The sequence below is a fragment of the Barbus barbus genome (genome assembly GCF_936440315.1).
Source record: "Barbus barbus genome assembly, chromosome: 9".
Classification (NCBI taxonomy): Eukaryota; Metazoa; Chordata; class Actinopteri; order Cypriniformes; family Cyprinidae; genus Barbus; species Barbus barbus.
This window is the reverse complement of record NC_136737.1, coordinates 10720512-10737309: the sequence shown is the minus strand read 5'-3', so window position 1 is coordinate 10737309 and position 16798 is coordinate 10720512. Positions and strand designations below refer to the sequence as shown.

At 35.4% G+C, this 16798-nt stretch overlaps 1 protein-coding gene across 1 annotated transcript; it reads left to right on the top strand.

The window, feature by feature from the left end:
- Positions 1-12133: 12133 nt before the first annotated feature.
- LOC306875023 (uncharacterized protein) lies at positions 12134-16180 on the top strand. Its single transcript, XM_079425389.1, has 3 exons — positions 12134-12547; positions 13342-13498; positions 13902-16180. The coding sequence occupies exons 2-3, from the start codon at positions 13429-13431 to the stop codon at positions 15044-15046; spliced, it is 1215 nt and encodes a 404-aa protein (XP_079281515.1). The 5' UTR covers positions 12134-12547; positions 13342-13428; the 3' UTR covers positions 15047-16180.
- The last annotated feature ends 618 nt before the right edge of the window (positions 16181-16798 follow it).

The window sequence follows — 16798 nt, the reverse complement described above, 5'->3', positions numbered from 1 at the left end:
TATTAGCGTGCAGATTTCAATTTCTGTTCAGTCTAGCGTTAATCTAATTGTCACGCCATTCAAATTTCATATTAAGAAATTATTTTAACCCAAAAAACAAATTATGCTCCCTTCGAACTGGTTTTCTTTAAAATACAAATCTTGTGTAATCCCAGGCTATCTGTAATCAGAAGCACGTTTAAAACTGGAATATATTTAATATCATTCACGTGTTTCATAAACACATAATCCTTTCTGGATCACAGTCCGCCATCAAAATGATACATTTAATTATTCTAGCTGCTGTGAGGAAAGTCTAAAAACTATGCGTCACCTGCAGGATCCTCACATGCGATAGCCTACTAGCCGGAACAACTTCTTCGTTTACAGACATGACGTAATGATGCAGTGCCATGCTTGAATCTCCCGCGAAAACGTACCAATACCACTCAAATTAGAAAACATTATTATAAGCTAAACGTTGTGAATCGGCCTAAAATAAGGCCATAGTTTTGAACACTGGCTGGTTATGTACTTGCTCAAATATTGAGTTTGGATCATTTTTAACCAAAAAAAGGTTACGGACTGCAGCTTTAAGTAACAATAACTTAATATAAATTAATGGTGAAAAATAATTTTAAGGTTGCTAAAATGAACCTTGTTTGTTTTCATTATTTTACTTTTTTTTTTTTGTTATTGTGAGTGTGCACACAAATAAAACTAGACCTTTCACAGATTCAAAAGATATTACTCTGACCAAAACTGAGAGAATCTTTTAAGTTAAATGCAAATGATCGCACCGTGCCTCCGAGTTAACATGCAGTGAGCACACTACTGTTCATTAACAGTGCACAAGTCACTAATGGCATCAAAACGTGCCTCTCCAAAAAGAAAAGACATTAGGACTGACTAAAGAATTTTCTTATCAACTAATAGTTGTTCATGTGAAGCGATTAGTTGACTCACTGCATGTTTATATTAATAAACCTATAATGAGCATTTAATTGCCTGTAGCTAACAACATTCAAGCACACGCATAAAGCTTGCAACAGCGCACCTCAGAAGTAATGATTATGAATGCTTTAGGGAAAAACAGCAAGAAGACTGCTTTAACATAATTCATCGATAAACTAGTGTTTTCTGTATTTTTAGCTGCAGTGATGAAGTCGATGACACTGACTTGTTATTTCCATAGTGGACGTGCACATTTCATACAGATTACGTAATCTGAAAATATTTGTTTTCCATTTTAATTGGTTCATTTAAAAGCTGACATTTTGATTTCTGTGAATGTATTTTTGATGTCTTTGAAGCAAGCACAAAGTTTTGGTTCATTCGTCGTTCTTTTTTTCTCTTAACTCGCACAAGTTCACAGAGACCTAGATGGCAGAAAGCTCACCCTGTTTGTTTTCATTATTTTTACATTGTTGTTATTGTGAGTGTGTAGACCTTTCACAGATTCAAAAGATATTACTCTGACCAAAACTGACCGGATCTTTAAATGCAAATGATCGCACCGCGCCTCCAAGTTAACATGCAGGTCTTTAAAAGCTCTTCAATTTAGTTGTATCAAACCTGGAGGGCCATTTCATTAGAATCTTCTCCTTCAGCGACAAGACCATCTCTTCGCTGACTCTGCAATGAAACCGAAGCAAGCTCAACCTGCTCAACGCTGATGAAGCCACCAGCAGCAGAAGATTCCTTTCCCTGCGGCCACCCGGATCCGGAAAAAACAGGAAATTTCTGAGCAAATTTCAGGTGGCATTGTTTCAATTTCCCACGCAGAGGCTGCTCTCACTGATGCTTCTCACTGATAAGTCTCACCCGTCTTTGCTCGCAAATCGCATTGTTCAAATGGAAGCATTTGGATTCTTGCCGAATGAGGCTTGTGAGCCCAATGCTGTTTCAGTTTTGCTTTAAATAGATGTATTTTAGCTTGACACTTGTATGTTGTCTTATATATATATATATATATATATATGAGGCCCAAATGACAGCGAGGAGTGCAATAGGTGCACAAGAATTCATCTTTAAATTTAACTGCAGATCTCATGTTATGAGAATATATTTTTAGTGAGAACATTACAATGATCTATGATGCACAGTTTGATATTCTGGAGGACACTGCTTGTAAAGGATGGGTTGTTTTTTGGTGCGCTCAACGGATGAACATTAAGGGACTGAAATTCTAGGGAGGATGCATTCAAGAATGCAGACTGATGCCAAACACATTCAAGGTTGCAACTGGTGCAAAACAACATCACTATCTCCTGAGAAAGAACAATGAGTCTAGGAGACTGACCTACATCTTGACATTGATAATAGGTGCAGAATTCTGGCACATTACACTGATTGCGAAATCTCAGAGATGTTGCTGAGTAAGGAATCATGTTTTTGTAATTGAAATAAATGCACCCAACTGGGAGGGAGAGCGAGTCAGCTTGCTTTCTCTCTCACTTGGAGGGTTGTTCTTAAGCCGCACCTAATTTTGAAGTATAAAAAAAAGGTGTTTCTTTCAGAAACAGTGGAAGCTCAGCCGTGGGATAATTGCATGTCACCTGGCATTCTCGGACGAGTGTTGGTCTTCTACTGTGACTGAAATGGCTCCAGTCTTTTGAAGAGTGAAGATGATGGCACAGTTCTGAGGTTGTATATTTGTTATAATACTTTGCTTGGGGTTTTAGTTTTAGTGCATGCTCGAGTTAGTGTATTATTCATTCACAAATATTATCTTTTTATCCATTTACTCATGATCATTCTTGTATTATGCACTGGTTTATGATTATCTTCTTTTAATGTGTTTATTTTTTATCATTATTCTTTATGCATTTATATGATCATTAGCAGTATTATCAGCCGTGTACCAACAATAAACAGTTGTAATTGCTTTATTTAATATGGTGTACGGGCCTTTTATTGACATCTTCTCTTGCTGATTAGTGCCACACTTGTCTCTCATCAGTTTTGAACAAAAAACAGAAACATACTAAAACACTGCTGGATTTTGTGGTCAAACAGTCCATTGTTCGGTTTGAATAGGTATAATGATATAGGCTACTGTACAGCTGCACAGAGGTGTTGATCGTGTAAAGGCATCTGTACAACATTATGAAAAATACCACTGTATTTAAAAGATATTATAGGCCTATTTGTTTCCACTAAAAATTGCTAAAAGATGCTCACCTTATCAGCATTGAATTGTTTAAAACAACTGAAATAATATTTGGGAAGTGGAAAGGAATGAGATCAACTCTATTCTAAAATATTTATCTGAGAACTATTTTAAAGTTTTGTTTTTATGGGTATTTTGATATCCTATTTATTTTTGAACATAAGAATACTGGATGATTTCTTAGCAATAAAAATGTATGTGTATGGCACCAATGAAATGTATAGTCCGTATCTCATATTTCCTTAATGTCTTGTACATTTGACGGTGTTAAACATGGTGTCACGTGGATGGGAATATGCATGTAAGTGATATGCAGATGAGGTTATGCATAGTACAACTAGGCGTTGTAAGCTCCATATATGGTTATTTCTGGGAGAATATGGGGTGGAGATGCACGTACGCACAGTCTTCCTCTGACTGGGATTTATAAAGTGATTTTTGCGCAGGTTCTGGCATACGCATGGTTTTATAAATCTGAAAACCTTTGTGAGTACGCAAAATCTAGCTTTTGTGCCTACGTACACTTTTAGGATGAAATCTACTTGGGGTTTTATAAATGAGACCCCTTGTCTCCTAAAAACTGTGCTCCCCAAGAAAATTAAATACAGCAAAGGTCACTCACTGTGAGTGTGTGCAAATAGATATCGGTCCATAATAACAGTGTATGAGAACCAAATAAAAATCTGCATCTTAAACAGTCAAGGATTAAAATGTAAATGATCAACTTTCATAGCTCCATAATTTTACGAAGGCACAAGAATACTTTTTGTGCACAAAGAAAACAAAAATACTTACTTTATTCAACATTTCTTCTCTTACGGGTCACTGTCCTCCACCATTATCGAGAGTACCACAAAGAAGAAGAATTGAAGTCGTTATTTTTTTTTTCTTTGTGCACAAGATGAATTCTCATAGCTTTGTAAAATTACGGTTCAACCGCTGATCAACCACTAAGTATTTTAACGATATTCTTACAACGTTTCTGGGTCTGGGAACATGTCAGTTACATTGCTCTATATCGAGAGTCAGAAAGCTTGCGGATTTCATCAAAAATAGGCCTTTCTTAATTTGTGTTCCAATGATGAACGAAGGTCTTACGGATTTGGACAACACAAGCATGAGTAATTAATGATAGAATTTGTTTTATTTTTGGGTGAACTATCCCTTTAAGTCCACATGACCGTATAGGTGTCCCATTTGTCATTTAAGGTTTCAGAAGGGTGCTTACGAGTGCCCCTTTTGCAGTTGCATCAAGGGCACATATCATGTTTTATGTCATGAAAGTGCTCGTAGTAAGACCGCAAGTGTTTAGGTTGCCATTTGATACAGGGCCAATAACATCTCAACTCAAAACAAATTGCAATTTCAGCCCATTGAATGGTACTATCAAGACCTTTTTCAGAGACTCCACGAGACTGCTTCAACTGCAAAGGCAGTGCAAGTATTTTACAGTTGGCTAACCGGGTTAGTGTAAGCTTTCGACCCCTTGATTAACAAGGTGAATTATAAACTGATGTATCGTTCAAACAGTTAACTTGATTTAATTTCCCCTTCTTCTGTCTGGTTCTCTTTATCCACCTTCACTTGTGTGTGTTTAGTACATAAAACTTTGTATACTATACAATTGAGTTCTCTGGTTCTGATTCTGCCTGCAGATTATTTTCTCTTAGACGTTTCCTGAGCTGTAGTCTATATACTGAGAAATTATTATTATTCTGTGGCCACAATAAAATATCACTTCTGAGAGTTGATAAAGTTCATATAAAGCAATATTAAATGTGTGTTCTGAGATTGTCACACCAAAGAAAAATGTACTATTAACCACTCAGCCAAATTTGAATGCTAAAAAAACCCCACCAAGTAAATAAGATATCCAAATCTTGAAAAAATAAGCAGTATTCTCTGCTCTTAAATGCTGGGGGCATTTCCTCTTAAGGTGCTGAAACCACACCCACTCGTGGAAACTTAATTTAAAAAAGGAGACCGAGCTGTTTTGTAAATTATTGCAAGCAGGTATTATGCATTTATGTGATGAAGTCATAGCTTTTGTCACAGAGTCATGATTTTAGCCCTGCCTAAAAAATCCTGAACATGAAAATTAAAGCCTGTTTAACGGTCTAACTTCACAATTAAGTACTACATGGTTCAAAGTATTTGTAATGTTTCTGCAATGCCTTTCTAACATTTATAATGTGTTTAGAAACAATTCTCAGAATTGAATTTACACAGACTTTAGTTGTTCACATTAATGAACATGTTAATCGATCGTAGTATTAATTCTGCTACAAGTTAATTCCATAAAGTTATGATTAATTATTCATATTTCCCCTTGAGCTAATTCGATACATAACCCTTTCTTGCTTTCATTTTAGACCTGATGGAAGAGAGTGAGGAGAGTGAAGAACTGAGTGAGGCAGGGGAGAAACATCATGTCAAAACCAGTGAGAAATCTTTGAGTTGCTCACAGACTAAAAGTAATTTATTGAAAAGAAAAGCCAAAAAGCCTTTCACCTGCCATCAATGTGGGAAGAGTTACACAGTAAAAGGAAGCCTGGCAATACACATGAAAATCCACACTGGAGAAAAGCCGTACTCATGTAAACAGTGCGGGAAGAGTTTTACGATGAAAAGAAGCCTGACAGTACACATGAGAATCCACACTGGAGAGAAGCCGTACTCATGTAAACAGTGCGGGAAGAGTTTTACGATGAAAAGAAGCCTGACAGTACACATGAGAATCCACACTGGAGAGAAGCCGTACTCATGTAAACAGTGCGGGAAGAGCTTCCCATACACACAGAGCCTTAATATTCACATGAGAGGTCATAGTGCAGTGAAGCCATACACATGTGACCAATGTGGGAAGAGTTTCATTTGTAAAGAATATCTCAAGGAACACATGACTATCCACACTGGATTGAAACCACACACATGTGATCAATGTGGGATGAGTTTCAGACTAAAAGGATTTCTTAATAAACACATGAAAATCCACACCGGAGTGAAGCCGTTTGCATGTGATCAGTGTGGAAAGAGTTTCAGAAAGTCATGCACTTTTAAAGTACACCTGCTTCGTCATTCTGGAGAAAGACCATTTACCTGTGATCAGTGCGGTAAAGATTTTTTTAGGTCCGATGCGCTGAAGGACCACCTGAAAGTTCATACAAAGGAGAAGCCGTACATGTGTTCTTTGTGTGGAAACGGTTTTAGTCGGTCGGGTACTTTAAAATTACACCAGAAAAGACACAACAATGTGAAGGAGCATTTGTGCTTTGATTGCGGGAAGACTTTTGTTAGAGATTCTGAACTGAAACAGCACCAGAGAACGCACAGTGAGGAAAAACCTTTCAAGTGTTCTCACTGTGACAAGAGATTCAAATGTTCAGATCATCTGAAAATACATGAGAGGATCCATACTGGAGAAAAACCGTATCACTGCATTCCATGTGGGAAGAGTTTCACTCGGTCATCTTCTTTACTCAGTCATACAAAAAAAAAATGTCTGAAATCATGAACTCATATCTGAATTTTAACATTTAAATGCAACACGTCCTCGCCAAAAATGACCCAATAAAGCAAGCAATAAAATCTCTATAAATCTGCCCTAACCAGCAACAAGTGACAGAACAACAAAACATCATCTAAAGGTGTTACAGTGAAATTCAAAGTTAGAGTTTCTCCCAAATCAACAATATCTAAGAAGTTTTATTGTTGTATGAATTTAATGAATTTACTACATGATATAATTCAAATCATTATGCCGTATTATGATTTTTGCAATTTGTTAAATTTGTATATAATTTTCTTTAACGATTGAAGCTGAGTGGATTCCAAGGCTCTATAACCTTCCCTTCGCTGCCTTATTATATCCTTTTAGTCCATGTTTAATCACCATTTGTTAATCAGTATTATCTTTTATGCAGTGATTAAAATAAATGTAGAATAGTGATAGCATGATTTAAGTTGTTTTTTTATGCTCTTGTTCCTACATGAAAATGATGTACAGTATGTATCACCCTTAGTTACTTTGCTCTCTTTCGTGAAGGAAAGTAAAGCATACTTTTATACATGCAAATGTTCAATTTTGTGTTTATATCCGCACGATTCAACAGAAAAAGAGCAACTGGAATAAAGACAGCAGTTTGACTTGTGCAATCCTTTCTTTTAATTTTGTTTAATATTATATTTTATAGATGTTTTGTTGTTGTGAACAATATTTCATTTTTCTTTTTTAAATATACTGTTTATACCTCCCAGTAATGAAGTTACCACTAGTGCCCTCACTTACTCAGCTTTTGGTCATCTAAGCCAGTACACAGTGTTTTGCATATGTATACAACCATGAAGTATAATTGAGTGACTGTTATATTTTTCATTGGTTGCTGGCTCTTTGTGTGTGGTTCCTTTTCTGCCAATGTTTCCACTGCTAAAAGGACATACTATAACACAAAATTATAAATGTGTCTACCTGTAACTCTCGCATGCTCCTTAAAACATTTTCCTCCCTTCTTTATACCCTTCCTCCCCCTCCTCTTAACAGCTGATGAATTTGCCATGTTCTTCATTAATAAAATCCCAATCATCAGTGCACAATACTCCACACCACAAACTGTCAAACACATCTTACCAGCAAACATACACTCATTGACATCCTTCTCTTCACTATCTGAAGCAGAAGTCTCTAAAACTCATCCTTTCCAATCATCCTACTACTTGTGAGCTTGATCCTATTCCATCTCATCTCCTTCAAGCCATTTCTCCTGCAGTTGTACCTGCACTCACTCACATAATTAACATATCCCTTCACACTAGTGTTTCTCTCTCATCATTTAAACAGGCTTGTATATCCCATTACACACAATCGTATACACACAATCATGCCAAAAAGTGTTTATTAGCAACATTTTTAGTGGTAATTTCTGACTTGTTGCTATTTGATTATGTGCTATTTGTGCGTCTTATCTAGCGTCTGCTGACTTAATATGTAACACTAGTGTAGAAATATAATTTATTTAGTGTGTGTGTGTGTGTGTGTTCATTTGTTTTGATGTTTGAAAGTTACACTGATCTTAAATTCAGTTATAAATGTGAAATAAGTTGTTAAAACGAAGCTAAAAAGGTTTTGAAGGATTATTAATGTTAATAATAAATGATACTTAATGTTTTTTTTTCTCGTCTTAGATCGTAAGAAACAATATGGTACAGTTTTTCAGAATATATCCTGACCTGACTCATATTAGGCATTTTGAAATGATCTGATTATTGACTAAATGATAATCTCTTTATGTCAGCAGCTTCCGTCTTCATTGTGTGTTTTCTAATGTATTAGAATGCTTGTAAAGTAAACTTACGCTCATTTAATTCTTGCAGACTTGCTAAATCTAACATGATCAACACTTTAGAGGTCTTAAAGATACACCTCTCTTAACTTTAATAATCTTGTTATAGTCTGTGAATTTTTTTTAATACAAAACAGTAAATAGCTAAATAAATAACCAATGAACAAATATACAGTGAAAAGCTAAATGAAGTTAAATGTAAAACAATTTCAATTATTTTACATTTTGATAGATGTGTAGTTAAATGCAACATGCTGTGTAAATACTTAAAATGTGTTACTCAATAATTGATTCATTTTTTTATTATTATTGTTGCAGATATTCTCCTGTTCTCCACAAGAATTGACCAGATTACACTTTTACATGTGACCAACGATTCCTCAACAAATAGAAGATATCATAATGAAATATTATCAAAATATTCCTCTGACGGAGTTGACACATCTGACAGTGGAGAGGAAAACCTGAATTTGTCGTCTTTTTAACTATCAAATTGGCTGCATTGAATCAATCAATTACTGTATTAAAACAAACACAACAGTCAGTATTGTTTATAAAGCTTTTATTCAGTATTTTCATATATTATTGGAACACAATCTGACGGTGGTGACATCTAACGGTGTTGACAAATTTGGCATTTCTTTCAGAAAACAAATGGAGTTCATGTAGTAGCCATTTTGTTTTGCTTTTCTGTTGATGCTAGATGCTAATGAAACCTGCTTCAGGAGAAATTATCTAAATATTTCAAATTATTTCCTCAGAAATTGGAAGATGGTGTTGACATATCATGGTTGTGACCAGGAAATATTAACATTAGGGTTTAAAATATTCTGAAACTATAAAACTGACCAGAGCCTGTCTGACACTGATGTACTCTGCAGAGGAGGATTGTGGGAAGGGGGTCCTTAAGAGTGACAGCTGCCCCTGATATTCCCTGATTTTATGACATTTTAATGAATGTCTGACGGTGTGACAAAAAGTGGGGACACAACTTTGAAACCTTATGAAACATGCATGTGTCACTGAAAAACAACCTTGTTTTGATACGAGATATTATTAAGTGTTGCTTTTGATAAAACAATCTCTTTTATCATAAAAAAACACATTTTTATCCATTTTATAGCATAGGAATGATTGAACCCTTCTCTGTGGACACACTGTTTTAGATGTAGTGAGAAGACAATAAGTGTTATAGATTTCATATGATAATGATAAAATGAAATTGAAGGGGATAATTGTGTTAAACACATTCTATTATCAATCCCCATAACATTTACAATTGAAAATGTTTTTATTTATTTTTTTTATCTGATAGCAGTTAAAATTGCTGGACATGTTTTGTCCCATGACTTCTTTGTTAATGTTAGTAAATGGAAATACAGCCATTCATTGTTAGTTCATTTTAATTCAGTGCATTATTAACTAATGTGATAACTTTGATTTTAATGATGCATTAATAAATATTGAAAACAGATTAATAAACGCTGTAGAAGTATTTCTTAGTTCATGTGATCTAAAGTAGTAAACTTATATTAATTGAACCTTGGTTTAAAAAAAAAAAACCACTCGGATGGACTCGGATGCCATCTTATGGTCAGACGCGGGACTTTATTCGGCACGACCCTCACTGTATACATTATGTGTATTCTCTTGCCATCGGCTGTTCATTGGTTGTACATTCGTTATTGTGGCGCATTATGAGACTGACGCTTTAAGGGGATTTTGAATTTCGGGCCTTTCGGGCACCACAACTAATCGCTGCGCGCCAACAGTTCATTGTGTCTCGCAGTGATTGCGTCACAATATGCTCGTTCTCGCGGCGATTGCGTCACAGCATGCTCGTTTTCGCGCTCAGTGCAGCAAATCTAATTTCACATTGAGGAAAACTCGTGTAAATTTTGTGAAAGTGACATTGAAACCACTGAGCATATTTTTTTCAACTGTATTCATTCAAAGCTGTTTTGGTCTCAATTGAATGACAGATTGTCTTGTGTTAATATCCATATTAACCTTCTTAACTATAAACCAATTAAGTGTGGAGTATTTAGAAAAGATTGTATGCAACACTATTTAGTTAATAACCTTATTTGTTGTGGTAAATTCTTTATTCATAAATGTAGATTTTTGAAAAGCACCCCTTCTTTACCTCATTTCATAAATGAATTTAGAATTATTGCTTCTTCTCTACATACACTTAAAAGTAATAAAGCTATTACATTAGCTAATTTTTTCAACCAATTTAGTGACTCATAATATCTTGTAACCCCTTCTGTATTTCTTTTTATTTATTTGTTTTATTTATTTTGTTTATTTCTAAATCATATTTAATTATTGATGTTAATGATGTACCATGTATATAGCTTAGTTGTGTCTGCCTTGTATCTGCAATTGTGTTTTTTTTTCTATGTCTTAAGTTTGTTCAGTTAAAGCCTATTTTGCTTGTAAATTTTTTGATTTTCATAATAAAAAAAACAGTGCAGCAAATCTACATTTACACACAAACTGACCACCGACCGCAGACGCCATCTTTATTTTTTATCTTAAAGCCCCCCAGACAGCAACATGGTTTTGGCCCAGATCCGGCCCACATCTGGCCCGTGTGAAATCCATGCGGGCCAGATGTGGGCCGGATCTGGGCCGACATTGCTTTCTCTCAGGGGGGCCCGTTCAGACTACACAATATTTTTTGTCAGATACGACAGTCAGATTATGCGATTTTGAGTCACAAAATCTATTTGAAAGATTAGTTTGAAAGCTTGTTCAAAGGCGCTTCTGTGCTCCTATTGGCCAGTGTCACAGATGTGATGGAACTTGTCCTGTACTACGGGGGAAAAAAAAGTTTAAAAGTTAAACATGCTAGTCTTTCTGTGTTGACGTCGTGAAGTGTTGCAGAGGTGTCATGCACTATGACACACTACACGAGATGAAACGATTGAATGAATTGCCCAACGCCCATTGGCTTTTACAAGACGACACCCTACGTCAAGCAGATCGTGGCAAAATCTGGCTAAAATCGCGTGGTCTGAACGAGTCTTAACTGTCACAGAATGGAACGCACAGGATTGTGGGATAGCAAAGGCAGCGAAGGATACATCTATGCTGCCTTCCAAAAATCGGCCTGATGAAGGCATCTCAGTAGACAGGAACTGAAGCTAACATTGAATTCAGACATGCCTTAATGCCTTCCTACCTTGGAATGCATCCTCCGAAGGCAGCATTTTTCAGTTTTCGGATGCAGCCAATGAATGATCCTCTAGCTGCCATCTAGTAGTCATAGTATGATATTTATTTAAATAGTATTTGTTTTTCTTCACGGTGGCAGAAATCTTCCACTTAAGCATGAAAAATTTCCCATGAATTACCTTTATAAGTAAACTGAAATAATGCAGATGTTCTTTTAAGTGTATTTTTCATACAGTGTTCCCATATACATATATATTACATAAATGTGAATAACTTTGAGGCAATGAGGCAAATTTTTCCCTATGATATTGAAAATGGTTCAAACCTTCGTCCCTTTTTTCACCCCTAATGAGTTTGTATCCTTCCATGCACAAGCCAGTTCATTGTCTTTTGGACATTGATTTGCAGAAAGTTTTGTGTGGGAGTTAGTGTAAGGGGCTAGAATACAGGGGGCGCCAACACTGATCTTGCATACCCCTCAGCAAACATGCAGTTGCTACTGTGTGGTAGTATATAAACCGAGTATGATCTCCGTATTTCTTTTGAAAACTTTCAGCTATGACTGGCTTTCTGATGTTCAACAAGCGTATGAAAGGGGAAAAGGGATTCAGCTTTGGGCGTCATCTTATGGTCCGACGCGGTAATTCATTCGGCGCGACCCTCGTGTGTATGTGTGTGTACTCACTTGTGTACTCGTTGTTGCGGTGCATTGTGCGATTAAATGACTTCACTCGATAACGTCCATTGTGGTTTCGGACACCGCAACTAATGACTGTTCCCACACATATTGGGAATATTCAAATAGTAGCCTAAAGTTGCCCTGTTTAAGGTTATCTCCTCGCAGCGCGCTCTCACTCAGCCAGAAAGTCTTAAGGTGAGCGGTTCACATTGCTTTGTATACACAATCATGGCAAAAAGTTTTTAGTAGTCATATTTGACTTGTTTTTATTTGATTATGTGCTATTTGTGCGTCTTATCTAGCGTCTGCTGACTTAATATGTAACACTAGTGTAGAAATATAATTTATTTAGTGTTTGTGTGTGTTCGTTTGTTTTGATGTTTGAAAGTTACACTGATCTTAAATTCAGTTATAAATGTGAAATAAGTTGTTAAAACGAAGCTAAAAAGGTTTTGAAGGATTATTAATGTTAATAATAAATGATACTTAATGTTTTTTTTTTCTCGTCTTAGATCGTAAGAAACAATATGGTACAGTTTTTCAGAATATATCCTGACCTGACTCATATTAGGCATTTTGAAATGATCTGATTATTGACTAAATGATAATCTCTTTATGTCAGCAGCTTCCGTCTTCATTGTGTGTTTTCTAATGTATTAGAATGCTTGTAAAGTAACCTTACGCTCATTTAATTCTTGCAGACTTGCTAAATCTAACATGATCAACACTTTAGAGGTCTTAAAGATACACCTCTCTTAACTTTAATAATCTTGTTATAGTCTGTGAATTTTTTTTTAATACAAAACAGTAAATAGCTAAATAAATAACCAATGAACAAATATACAGTGAAAAGCTAAATGAAGTTAAATGTAAAACAATTTCAATTATTTTACATTTTGATAGATGTGTAGTTAAATGCAACATGCTGTGTAAATACTTAAAATGTGTTACTCAATAATTGATTCATTTTTTTATTATTATTGTTGCAGATATTCTCCTGTTCTCCACAAGAATTGAACAATAAATGGTGAATCATTTCCATCCTCTTACAAGTGAAGAAACAGAGCTCAGAGAACATGAACATTGAGAACATGTGTGATCCAGAACCCTGCAGAATAAATCACAAAAATACTGAAAAGCAAGGAGGTTGGTGTTTATTCTTGATTGATTAAAGGTTAAAATGAACAACTTAAATTTATAATAGTTATCTTCGACATGCAAATCTGCTTTGTGTGCACAAATACTAAGTTTCACAATGCCGCCTAAACATAGAGACCGGTCCAATCAAGTGGTTGCAGGTCTTCATTGGTTAATTAAAAGCCATATTTTATCAATGCATGCATTCAACTTCAGAATTCAACTTAAAATATGTGTTCCCCAAGAAAATACGCATAGAAATTTATTTATACCAGTTATCCAAATTTTTTTCTTTTCTTTTTTCTTTTAGAAATACATTCTGACAGCATTACTTTTTAGAATTTAAAGCAAAGTAAGCTATATCTCACATGTAAACACTGTAATCTGTGAACTCTTAACCCTTTAATTTTAGGCCTGATGAAAGATAATGAGGAGGGTGAAGAACTGAGTGAAGCGGAGGAGAAACGTCATGTAAAAACTGGTGAAGAATCTTTGAGTCGCTCACAGACTAAAAGTAATTCATTGAAAAGAAGAGCCAAAAAGTCTTTCACCTGCCATCAATGTGGGAAGAGTTACACAGTAAAAGGAAGCCTGTCGAGACACATGAGAACCCACACTGGAGAGAAGCCGTACTCATGTGATCAGTGTGGGAAGAGTTACACACTGAAAGAATGTCTTAATCAACACATGAAAACCCACACTGGAGTGAGGCCGCACACATGTGATCAATGTGGGAAGAGTTTCACATTTAAAGGATCTCTTAATCAACACATGAAAAGCCACACTGGAGTGAAGCCATTTGCATGTGATCAGTGTGGGAAGAGTTTCACATTTAAAGGATCTCTTAATGGACACATGAAAACCCACACTGGAGTGAAACCACACTCATGTGATCAATGTGGGATGAGTTTCACAAAAAAAGGATCTCTTAGGGAACACATGACAATCCACACCGGAGTGAAGCCGTTTGCATGTGATCAGTGTGGAAAGAGTTTCAGAAAGTCATGCACTTTTAAAGTACACCTGCGTCGTCATTCTGGAGAAAGACCATTTACTTGTGATCAGTGCGGTAAGAAATTTTTTAGGTCAGATGCGCTGAAGGACCACCTGAAAGTTCATACAAAGGAGAAGCCGTACATGTGTGCTTTGTGTGGAAATGGTTTTAGTCAGTCGGGTACTTTAAAATTACACCAGAAAAGACACAACAGTGTGAAGGATCACTTGTGCTTTGATTGCGGGAAGACTTTTGTTAGAGATGCTGAACTGAAACTGCACCAGAGAATGCACAGTGAGGAAAAACCTTTCAAGTGTTCTCACTGTGACAAGAGATTCAAATGTTCAGATTATCTGAAAATACATGAGAGGATCCACACTGGAGAAAAACCTTTTAAGTGTTCACACTGTGACAAGAGATTCAAATGTTCAGATTATCTGAAAATACATGAGAGGATCCACACCGGAGAGAAGCCGTATCACTGCATTCCTTGTGAGAAGAGTTTCACGAATTCATCATCTTTACTCAGTCATACAAAAAAAAACAAATGTCTGAAATCATGAACTCATATCTGAATTTTTCTTTGGATCTAGCACATTTAGATGTGACACTGTCCTCACCAAAAAAGACCCAATAAAACACGCAATAAAATCTCTTCTATATAAATCTGCTCTAATCAGCAACAAGTGACAGAACAACAAAACATTAACTGAAGGTGTTACAGTTATAATAGTGAAGTGTAGTGAATATTTATGCTCCGTTACCTTCCCCTCTTTAACTTATATCATTTTAATTTGTGTTTAATCACCATTTGTTAATCAGTATTATCTCTTAATCAGTATTATCACTTTTATCTTTTATTATCTGCTGATTAAAATAAATGTAGAATAGAGTGTTGGCATGATTTAAGCTGTTTTTGATGCTCTTGTTCCTACAAGAAATGATGTACAGTATGTATCACTCTTAGTTACTTTACTGCCTTTTATAAAAGCACATTTTTATACTTGTAAATGTTCATTTTCTGTGTTCATATCAGCACGATTCAACAGAAAAAGAGCAGTTGGAAGATGTCAAATGAGTAATCGCATCCAAAATTTGTTTTTATAATATATGTGTGTGCATGCAGTATATATTTTGAAAATATTTACATGTCTATATTTATATTCATATAATTTATATGCATGTGTGTGTATTTATATATACATAATAAATATACACAGCAGTTTGACTTATTGTGCAATCCTTTCTGTTCATTTTATATGATATTTTCTAGATGATTTGTTGTTGTGAACAATAATTCAATTTTTTTCTTTTTAAGTTTATCGCCTCCCATGAGTGCCTTCACTCACTCAGTGTTTGGTTTTCTAAGTCAGTCCACAGTGTTTCGCATATTTATACAGTCATGAAGTTTAATTTTCTTAACCAACATTTTTAAAGGAGTGATTTTTGTATTTTTTATGTTGTATTTTTACCATCAGTTGTATTTTTATATTGTTTTTCCATTGTTCAGTCTTATGGCTGTGTCTGTTTGTCTTTGTGAATAAGAGATATGAGGGCATGTTTATGGTTTATGGGATGTTGTTGTGAATCAGTTTGTTATAACAGTACTTGTTTAATTTGTGCTGGTCAGAAGAAGTCTGAGCATTGAAACATACGCAACTAAGATTATTCAGTAAACTCTGCTCCTTTTTATCATGACTTAGTCGCCTGCTTCTGCTCTTGACTGTTTTTTGTTTTTTTCAGTCAACTTCTTGGCTGATAGAAGACTGTTAATACAGTTTTGGGTATTTTGGGATACCAGACAAGATTTGCTGTTAACAGGTTTTGTGTATTGGACAACTTCGCTGACTAGTTGCTCTTTTACCAGACAAAACGGATATTTTCTGACAGGATCTGCTGTTCGTGGCTGGATATTATATTTCTGACATGGATAATCTTACAGAGTGTGTGTGTGTTTTATATATAATTGCAATTAACAGGTCCTTTTTACTGCCATTAAAGTGAAATGACTGAATATAAATATAGAAGCCTGATAAAAACGCTCATTTTAGAAGAAAATTTCAGACAGCACTTAGAGGCTTTATTCACCCTCATGTCGTTCTAAACTCGTAATACTTTGAAGATATTTTTATGAAATCTGTAAGATTTCTGTCCCTCCATTGACAGTCCACACAACTACCGCTTTTGTCACTCCAAAGTTCATGAAGTAATTGCAAAATTAATCCACAGGAATCAAAATAAAAATTCAATCAACAGGTTTTCTCTACTGGTAAGATTAAAGTAAAAACCGCCTACTCCCCCCACCTTTCCTCTTT

What these genes read in the sequence shown, in the direction of transcription:
- LOC306875023 (XM_079425389.1), top strand. Translation starts at nt 13,429, where the DNA reads ATGAACATTGAGAACATGTGTGATCCAGAACCCTGCAGAATAAATCAC. An exon ending in AAATACTGAAAAGCAAGGAG is followed by an intron (nt 13,499 to 13,901) that starts GTTGGTGTTTAT and finishes CTTTAATTTTAG; the next exon opens with GCCTGATGAAAGATAATGAG.